The sequence below is a fragment of the Perca fluviatilis genome, chromosome 16, assembly GCF_010015445.1.
Source record: "Perca fluviatilis chromosome 16, GENO_Pfluv_1.0, whole genome shotgun sequence".
Lineage (NCBI taxonomy): Eukaryota > Metazoa > Chordata > Actinopteri > Perciformes > Percidae > Perca > Perca fluviatilis.
In genome coordinates this window covers 16,983,616-16,993,786 of record NC_053127.1, presented here as the reverse complement: position 1 = coordinate 16,993,786, position 10,171 = coordinate 16,983,616, and the positions used below count along the sequence as shown (strand labels likewise).

General features: G+C 39.7%; 1 protein-coding gene across 1 annotated transcript; it reads left to right on the top strand.

Moving 5' to 3' along the window:
• The first annotated feature begins 2,139 nt into the window (after positions 1-2,139).
• Positions 2,140-9,650, top strand: f9b (coagulation factor IXb). Its single transcript, XM_039777026.1, has 8 exons — positions 2,140-2,295; positions 3,068-3,240; positions 3,374-3,398; positions 3,487-3,600; positions 3,748-3,879; positions 5,472-5,911; positions 6,500-6,644; positions 8,973-9,650. The coding sequence occupies exons 1-8, from the start codon at positions 2,205-2,207 to the stop codon at positions 9,530-9,532; spliced, it is 1,680 nt and encodes a 559-aa protein (XP_039632960.1). The 5' UTR covers positions 2,140-2,204; the 3' UTR covers positions 9,533-9,650.
• The last annotated feature ends 521 nt before the right edge of the window (positions 9,651-10,171 follow it).

The window sequence follows — 10,171 nt, the reverse complement described above, 5'->3', positions numbered from 1 at the left end:
TTTTTAACCTCCTTGGTGTGACAGATGCATAGGGTTAATTAAATCACACCAAGTCAGATTATAACAGATGAAGTGTCAAGCATAGAAGAGGTGTTTAATTATCTGCCTCTGACATATGTTCCTGTCATTGGTGAAATATCCCTCATTACGTTTTCCTATTGCTTCTCAACACAGTCAAAACCTAGAGCCTGTACCTGGAGCTAATTTAGAAAAACCTGACAAATCCTCAGTGACATGAGTCATATTTGCCGTGTAACTTGCCAATCATATATTGCTGTCACTGTAAGTTGATCTGAGGTCAGCAGTACAACCCTCAGTATTGACAAGGAGGGAAACATTGACCTCATGAGTCATACACTGGCTGGTAAACAGCTGTGTGGTCATACTGGGAAGGAGAGAGGACATTTCTTTATTGATTGATGAGAGGGTGACATGAAAAAACAAACAGGTTATTGACTTGATCCCAGGCCTGCGTCCTGAGTCTTCCTCACTGCACCATCTCTGCATTTACAATTAGATGGATGACAAAAGGGACTAATGATGCTTCATGATGCTTCAAGAGTTGAGCAAAATATAAAAGGATTCTCAGAAGAACTTCTCAAAAAATCTCAGAAAAGCATACAATATATGTCAACAGCTACGTACAGTAAACACAACAAAACCAAGACACCACGCAATATTGACTAACAAATAATTATCAAATTTATTATCAAAACTTGCCATACTTAATTGCTAGCCATGATTTCACTTGCTATGTGCAAAAAAATAATCCTGTTTTTTCCCCCTCAGTCTGTTCATAATAAAGACAATCGGATGATATAAATGCTGATCTGAGCAGTCATGTAATAATACACAGTCTGGATGGGATTCTGCACACTGGGGAACAAGCTTTTCAAGCCAGCATGCATTTCCTGGTTTTAACCCACTTTGCCCTGCGTCTCTCTGTGCGTTTACATGTGAGATGCTCGACTTTAGCAGCCCCCTCCTCCACTGCTGAGCTAGTGTTAACGGCACTGACAGATCTGGTCTCAGGATACTAATCAGCAGGAAGTGATTTAAGCATAATGGTTACCAAATAGGCGGTGAATGTGCTAATTGTTAGTAATTCTTTCATTTGATGGCTTACAAAAGTTGCCCTAAAAAAAGGGAGATGCGACGAATTTAAATCATCCTCAGCCAATTAGTCACCACAAGGGCTGTTGTGAAGGAGCTGCTGGCTCAAGGCCAGCTGTTAGTCACAGTGATTTGTCCGCAGCCACACCCAGTGTAACTCACAGTCTAATACAAAAGCATTTAATACTCAAGATCAAGCATGGAGTTGAGGTGTTCTTTACTTCGGTTTGTAAATTGCATTACCAGCTATGGAGTTTGATTTATATTTTCAGTGTCTTCTGCTTTATCTAAATGACTTGAAGATGATTTGCCTGCCTGGATTTACATTTGTCCACTCAAATGGTGATGCAGTTCAAATTCTGGACACATTAGTGTGTGTGTGTGTGTGTGTGTGTGTGTGTGTGTGTGTGTGTGTGTGTGTGTGTGTGTGTGTGTGTGTGTGTGTGTGTGTGTGTGTGTGTGTGTGCGGTGGTGTGTGTCTCTGTGTCTCAGTCTGTGTCTGTATGGAATTAGGTGTGTATGTGTTTTATTTGTCAAATTCTGCTTTTTGTTTGTAAAAGGAATAATATGCTGTTTCCCCTTCCAGACATGTCTCTTTGAAACTCTTTAAGGTAAAATTAGATTTAGCTTAAAGTGTGGGCCAGCCATGTAGTTGTAATGGTTTAGTGTTAGAGACTAGGGAATGTATGAGATGAATGCTGGTGCTCACAAATGTAGGAACACATATGCGTTAACCCCATTTGAAATCGTCACGTAAGCCATGCTGCAAAGCTGCTTATCGGACAAGACGCATCATTATAAACAACATGGATCAACAGCTGGTAATGTCAACACACACACACTCACACACACACACACACACACACACACACACACACACACACACACACACACACACACACACACACACACACACACACACACACACACACACACACACACACACACACACACACACACCCACACACACTCTGCGGCCTCCCAGGTGAGCAAACAGTGTGTTGCTGTACTTTGGAGTGGTGGATCTGTCTCTCTGGCACTATAAGTTTAGGCTCTACAGGCAAAGCAGACGAACAACTGACAACGACAAAATGGCCAGAGTTTGTTTACTGACTTTTTTTATTGTTGGTTTAATGCTGGTGGTGTACGGACTTGCTGCTGAAATCACAGAGGAAAACACAGGTAAATGATAGAAGAGCAGGTATGGATTAAGTAGGCAGAACCAGTTTTTAGAGACGTAAAAATATAGGAAGAGGCTGGAAGTCCGGGGGTAATTTTTAAAAAGCCTGATCTCTGACCCCAAGTCTTTAAATGACGCCACTCAAAAATCTCATTCCCTGTAGTTTTGAAATGTTGTTGTAAAAATAGTCATTTTCTCTTTCGTAGAGGACAGCAGATGTGATACAATGTGCCAAAAATGTTGTTTCTTCAAAATATGGCTGTGTTACTTCCTGCAGAGCTTTGGAGCTTAATCAACAGGGATAGAATGACGTAGGAAGGAGTGCAAATAGCTCTGTTTTGGAAAAACTGGTTTAAGAAGTTTAAGGGCACTTTTTATGTTTTTTTTTGCAACTGTAAATCTGGCCAATTTTTCACCATAGGAATTCAATATAACAACTGTGAATTTAAAAGCTGCTGTTCCCAACTATGAAGGAAACTACCAACTTTTACACCCATATTTTAAGTCTACAAGGAAGGGAGCGTTTGATACTCAACAAAAGATTATTATTAACTTACTACCAAAAAGCAGATGGGTTTGTTTTAGTTTGCCTTTTTAAACTCATGAGAGAGCTTGACACCAGTGAAGATGGTTGTGATTGTTTAACAAATGGGTGAAAGGGACAGGTGCTGGTGTTCTATTCGAGGGTGGAGCCAATAGTTTTTAGGGATACTGCTGGAGAATAATGCCAGAGCTGTTTTAATAATTTCCACATTGTCTTCTATTACCTTTTAGGAGCTGTGTTTGTGTCTCAGCAGGCGGCAGACACAGTGCTGCGTCGCCTGCGCAGGTACAACAGTGGCCATGGTGAAGAAATCTTTGTAAAAGCCAACTTGGAGCGGGAGTGTATAGAGGAAACCTGCGTAATGGAGGAGGCCAGGGAGGTGTTTGAGGATGATGACAAAACTGTAGGTTACACACACACACACACAAACACAAACACACAAACACACACACACATATATATATATAATCTCCCACTGTAATAAAGTAATGGCGGAACTCTGAGCTTTGTAGTTAATCTCTACGTTTCTATTTCAGATGGCATTCTGGGCCAGCTACAGCGGTAAGACAAGTAAAACACAAGTCAGTTACTCTGAATTTAAAGCACACCGTCCCCTCTGAACCTGATGGTGTATGTTTTATATGTGTAGATGGTGACCAGTGTAAACCACCCCCCTGCCAAAATGGAGGTCAGTGTGAAGACGGAATCGGCTCATATGTCTGCTACTGCAAACCAAACTTTGATGGCAAGAACTGTGAGATCGGTGAGTGTGACAGCCTGTATATGAAAACCTCAAAGATCTTTACTTTCTTTTTTCGCTAACATGTATATCATCAGTGTGGGTGCTAAGATGGTTATAAAACAACACATAAAAGACATTCATTCTGCTTCTGCTGCCGCCTGTTTCCAGAGGTGTCCAAGCAGTGTTTGGTCAACAACGGTGGATGTTCCCATTTCTGTGTGATGAAGGCGAAGATACCTGTGTGTCAGTGTGCAGCTGGTTACCAACTCGGGACAGACAAGAAGAGCTGTGAACCAACTGGTAAAATAAAACGATAACCCATACACAGCATTCCGCAAATTGGTTGTTCAGGTGTTTTGGTTATATATAGTTAAGTTTTATTTAATTTTTACTTTTTTGTAACTCTCAACAAAGCTCTAATTGCTATGCTCTATTTTACACTCTAAATACTACACTACACACAATACAACTGACTGAATAAAGAGTACACATGTTCAGTGATAGAATAGTTGATACAATACCACAGTGTAGAAATACTCTGTTTCAAGTAAAATCCTGCATTTAAAATTGTACTCAAGTAAAAGTACAACAGTATTGGCATCAATATATGATGTAATATATATATTATATCATTGCATTGTATTTGATAAGTGATGCATGAATGGGTTGTGTCACTTTCATGATGCCGCTGGTAAAGGTGGAACTTAATTTAACTATACCGCAGGGTAGTTTAATCTCTAATAATACATCATCATTTATTAGTTGATTATATTTTGTTTTAATATTCTGAATCTGTAAAGTAACTAGTGAATCAAGCTTTAAATTCTTTAATGTTATGAACTAAAAAGCAAAACATTTGCCTCTCAAATGTAATTGAGTGGAAGAAAAATATTACTTGTGTAAATGTGGGCTACTTAGTTACTTTCAATCACTGCATAGCTAATAAAGTATAATGCCTACACAAAAAGTAACCATAGTTTATGTCACATCTGTAAACAAATGGAAAAAAACATACAAATCTGGAACCCCATTGTGTACATTTTGATACTAAATTACTACTCATGAAATCCTGGTTTCAACTGCTGTACATTAACTTCCTCACCCCACAAACCTGAACTTAAGAGTGCTATACAAGCTGTCTTTTAAACAGAAAGCTGGAATCATGCTACGCTTCTCATCACTTTGGTCTCAATTAAGGGATCCCAGATTGGTTCATAAACTGCGCATTGCAGTTTAAAGCTGTCAAAAACAGTACATCATTTATGGAGGTTGTCGATAGTGTGAATACTCTGGGTCGATAACCACACAGAAAACCATAAAACAAATCCGTCTTTAGCAACTGCTTCAACACAAACCGATGCAACAAACCTCTGATTACACTGACCTTAACCACAGAAAAGACACCTCTACAGTAAACATACCCATCTCTAACCTCCTGCTTAATCATGTCAAATTCTTATCTAAAACTTATTTCCCATGCATCAAAATCAATAAGTCAGCTAGTCACACTGACACACAGCTAACAAAAGGGCAAACATTAAAACTTAATTCTTGAGATACATGTATTTCCACTATGTGTTTTTGTTTAATTTCCCATATGCATGTTGTTAAATGACAAATGGTCCTATTGGTACTGTATTTACTCAGGCTCCAGAGTGTTCAAAATAACAACTGTGTGGAAAGTGAAACCACATACTGTAATTGAAATAGCCATTGGTTGAATCTGCCTAAGGTGCAAAGCCGGGGCTGTAACCTCAACCTTTGGCAAAATAACCAAAGGGCTGCAAGAGAACCGTCCCAGCTGTGGAAAAATCTGACACTAATATGTAATGATGTCTAAGAGACAAATCTAGAATATCTCCCTCTTTGTTTTGCCTTCATTTCCCCCTCAGAACAATTCAGCTGTGGTCGTGTGAACTTGTCCTCCACCTCCGTCACCAGGACCATCATAACCCCACGGTCCTCAAGCACAACAAACAGCTCTGAAACAAAAAACAATTCCAGTGACACCCTGGAGGATGACTTTGACGACTATTTAACAGAGCTTTATGACTACTACGACCTGCCTTCAAATGAATCAGACCTGGCCAACGCCTCTGTGGCCTCTGTAGTAAAAAAACGATCAGTGAGGTCGGATTCAAGCTCTTCTGTAAATCCAGCGGAGATTGTCATGAACAGTGGGGAGGCGAGTAGTGTCACTGAAACGCCCACAGAGAAAAAGCTGCCTTCCTGGGCTTTCTACGCCACACAGCCTACCATCATAGCAGAAAACAACACTGACGAGAGGATTGTGGGAGGCAATGAGGCCATTCCTGGAGAGATACCTTGGCAGGTACTACAGTTTGGGGTGCAGAATAAAGACATGGGGATGAGTTGAAGGCAAATGGATGATGTTCACAGATAGAATGCAGTTAGGTGGTTTTTGCTTTCTTCCATCCAGGGAGGTAAAAAAAACCTGAAGCTCCATTTGGAAAATGTGATTTCTTGCATATGGTCACTACAGCAGTGCAGATGATTGTCCACAATCTCTTTCCACTCTATCTCTTCCAGGTCACTGGGGCAGAAAATATAGTATGGGAGGTGATGTGAGTAGAGGAGGAAAAGACTGGAGTCAGAATAAAGGATTTTAAAAAAGATGCTGTTCCAACTCCATCTCTAGAATGTCCCTCAAATTTATGGAGGTTCAATTCGAAACTGCTGGATTTTCCATTTACAGTAAGAAGCACATAGGTCACCCTGGAAAAAATACAAAAGGCAAATGATAAAGAGACAAAATAATATAGTAGTTTTGAGGAAACAGGGTGGATGGAGAAGAGAAAATGGGAAGATTCAGTAGTTTAGAAGGGGACAAGGAGGCAGCATGTGCTATGGCGCTCTTCCGCCATTTGTATGCTTACTGTGTTTGTATGTGTGTTTGCAGATTTCTCTGATGTATCACTCAGCCACCCTTCAAAAAGGGGTGTCTTTCTGTGGAGGATCTCTGCTCAGTGATTTATGGATCATCACTGCTGCCCATTGTCTGACGCACCCTGATTATGCTACACGGGATGTCTTCGTCAGAGTGGGTAGGAAAAACAACTGTTATCTATATATTAATATTCTAAATCTCTGATCCACATCCCTAAAGTACAGTACAGACACACTGGTCTTTATCATTACAATTAATGTCATATTAGTTTCAAAAGACGGTTATTTGCATACAGTGGTGGAAGAAGTATTCAGATCACATAGGTAAAAATACTAATAACACACTGTGAAAATACTCTGTTAGAAGTAAAAGTCATGCATTGAAAATGTTACTAAAGTAAAAGTATATAGGTATCGTCAGGAATATGTACTTGGAGTATTAAAAGAAAAATGCAGGAAAATCCTCACATTTTTGAAACTGGAAACGATCAAACTGTTCTCTCGTTAAGTGTTTAAGCAGCTTTCAGCTGTACTTGTAGGACGTTACAATGTTGGGTAGTTTAATTTGTAATAAAACATCATAATTTACAGAGATGGCAAAAGTACTCACTTCCCGTACTTAAGTAGAAGTACAGATACTTGTGTTAAAAAATACTCTGGTAAAAGTAGAAGTACTGATTTAACTTCTTTACTTAAGTAAAAGTAACAAAGTACAGGCTTTGAAATGTACTTAAAGTATAAAAGTAAAAGTAGCCTTGCGAATGACAACCACTTTTTATGCAAAGCTACCTGGACCACACACGTTACAAGATATGAGATGTGAGTAGCAAGATATGAATTCACAGATCCAGTTTCTCTTTTTTAATCGTCCCCTTAACATTTAAAGGAATCGACATGCATGTGTGTGTGCTCAAATATAGAAATAAAATAAAGGATACAATATGAATTACTAAACATAGATTAATTAAGAAGTTCCCCATACTTTTAGAGTTACACAGCACATTGGCCAGGAGTCGTACTTGATGCCTCCTAGCCTATCTCAAACATCTCTCTCAGATAAAGCCAGGGATGATTGGGAATGTCTTGCTGCTTGTCTGCCTAATCTCTGGGATCTCTGTTTTCTTCATTTTCAATCATGTCGCCGTCCATACTACTAGTGCTAACGTTACCGCCATCATGCTGCAATTATTTGCCGCAAATGAATGCAGAATGCGGCCGAATCTGTCGAGTCGTCTTGTAGTGGTGCGTTACATGCAACGTAGCCTACATTATATTCCCATCCAATTAGATTGAATTCGGTATTGATCACGTGAAAAATAATAACGGTAACTCCAGTGAAATTATTTGAAACTTGCTAGTGAGGACTAGATTAGGACCGTATTTAAAGCTGATGCTGGTTTCAAACTTCGCCCCCCCCCCAGGTGTGTCTGTAAAACACGGACAACTTCTCTCTTTTGATGCTTGGGAATGACGTTGCGTGTAGCAACGTGAAACCTAGCTAACAGGTGAAGAACACAAACAACTAAATCACTAGCTAACCTACTTTAACTGTGCAGGAACTATAGACCAATACAACAACAGGCTTAAATGAACTGACAACATAAGTTATACGACTTACAGTTCTCAAGGACGCACACACACCATCTCAACTGATTATCCTCCGGACAGCAGTCTCTCTTTCTTTTTTTCTCACTTTTTTTTCTGTGTGGCGCACGCGCCCGCTCGCGGTGTGAGGCGCGTGTCCGCGCTAATCTCCGACATTACGACCTCTTGTACAAAACTAAAGTAAGGAGCCAATTTTTAAAATGTAAGGAGTAGAAAGTACCGATATTCGTGTTAAAATGTAAGGAGTAAAAGTAAAAAGTCGCCACAAAAAAAAAATAGTAAAGTAAAGTAGAAATATCCGAAAAATCTACTTAAGTACAGTAACGAAGTATTTGTACTTCGTTACTTCCCATCTCTGATAATTTATAAACTACATATGTTTGGTGTGCAAAAATCTTAATTTGTAAAGTAACTAGCAAATAAAGCTGTCAGATAAATGTAGTGGAGTAAAAAGTTGCATGAAAAGAAAAGACTCAAGTAAAGCACCTCATATTTGTACTTAAGTACAGTACTTGAGTAAATGTAGCTTACATAGTTACATTCCACCACTGTGCTTTATCCCAATAACTACAAATTACTCTTGACTATTTCCCAAAGCATAATCTTTCCATCCTCCAGGAAGCCAATGGTTACAGTTCATGTATGAAAAAATAACTTGTCGATACTTGACACTTACTTGAGATAGATAATCCAGCGGTGAACATTTACTCTGCTTTTATCAATGCTTTTTATTATTGTGGGTTAATGCAGTGGCCTCTTTGTTGTTGGTGCATTCAGTGACACACTGACATTTGAGATTTAAGCTCAGAAGATGACAGACCCATCACATTGCCTGGTGCAGAAAGTAATATAATTGCATATAAATCCATCTATTCTTCTAGGTGAACATGATGTGAACAAGGTTGAGGGTCCAGAGCGAGATCATGTGATAGCAGAGCAGCATATCCACCCCTTGTATGATGCTAAGAAGTCACCTTATAACAATGATATTGCTCTACTTAAGCTTGCCAGTCCAGTGGAACTGTCCAACAAACGTCTTCCCATCTGCTTGGGCCCGAAAGACTTTACAGAGAAACTATTGAGGGATTCCAGCAGCTCTCTGGTAAGTGGCTGGGGACAGCTTAAGTTCCAAGGCCCTGACTCCAGCAAGCTTCAGAAGTTAGCGGTCCCCTACGTGGAACGCACCATTTGTAAACAGAGCAGCCGGGACCACATTACACGCTTTATGTTCTGTGCTGGCTACCAAACAGAAAAGAAGGATTCATGCCAAGGGGACAGTGGGGGACCGCATTCCTCCAATTATAAAGGCACTTGGTTCCTGACAGGCATCGTCAGCTGGGGGGAGGAGTGTGCCATGGACGGGAAGTATGGCATTTACACTCGAGTCTCACGGTACTACGCGTGGATCACTCGGACAACAGGTATCCCAGTTAACAACTGACAAATGGAGTAAAGGGAATACAGAGCTGTCAGCCAACAAAACACACAGAGGAAGTGAAAGCGTTTTCTCTTACTGAAGCATGTTCATTTGAATTCTTTAATAAAAGGTATATAAAATATCTGAGCATTTTATTTTTTTCTGTTGAAATAATACCTTCTAGCTCTTTATCCAATGTTTGAATTGAAATTGGATGCACAAGGAAATATAAAATGCAATTTTGCTAAAGAAAATGTTAAATTTCATTTTATGTTCCTCAATCTTAAAGACCCTGCTCACCACACAGGCGTTTTCACCTTTTGCTGATCAGACCTCTGCTCGGATTAAAGTTGGGCGGGGCAAAATTTACTTGCACACTGTGGGGAAGGAAGGCAGGAAACAATATGCAAAATGTAATAATAATCTACATGGCTACCAGCAACAACAGCAAACAACACGTTTAGAAGTCTACATTTGATGGTGTTGCAGTAAGCACAACCATGTAGCATGGCTCCTGTTTTGCTCCTTGGGTTATTTCCTCATGTTGAATGAACAATAACATACTTTAAAGTGCCCATATTATTATCACTTTTTCTGGTATTTGGGGTGTTCTTTTGTGTCTCTGGTGCTTCCACACATATACAAACTTTGAAATAAATCCAT

Bases quoted from the DNA above. Each gene is read 5' to 3' on its own strand.
- f9b (XM_039777026.1), top strand. From the start codon at position 2,205: ATGGCCAGAGTTTGTTTACTGACTTTTTTTATTGTTGGTTTAATGCTG. The intron at 3,399-3,486 runs GTAAGACAAGTA...TTATATGTGTAG, and splicing joins ATTCTGGGCCAGCTACAGCG to ATGGTGACCAGTGTAAACCA. The intron at 3,601-3,747 runs GTGAGTGTGACA...GCCTGTTTCCAG, and splicing joins TGGCAAGAACTGTGAGATCG to AGGTGTCCAAGCAGTGTTTG.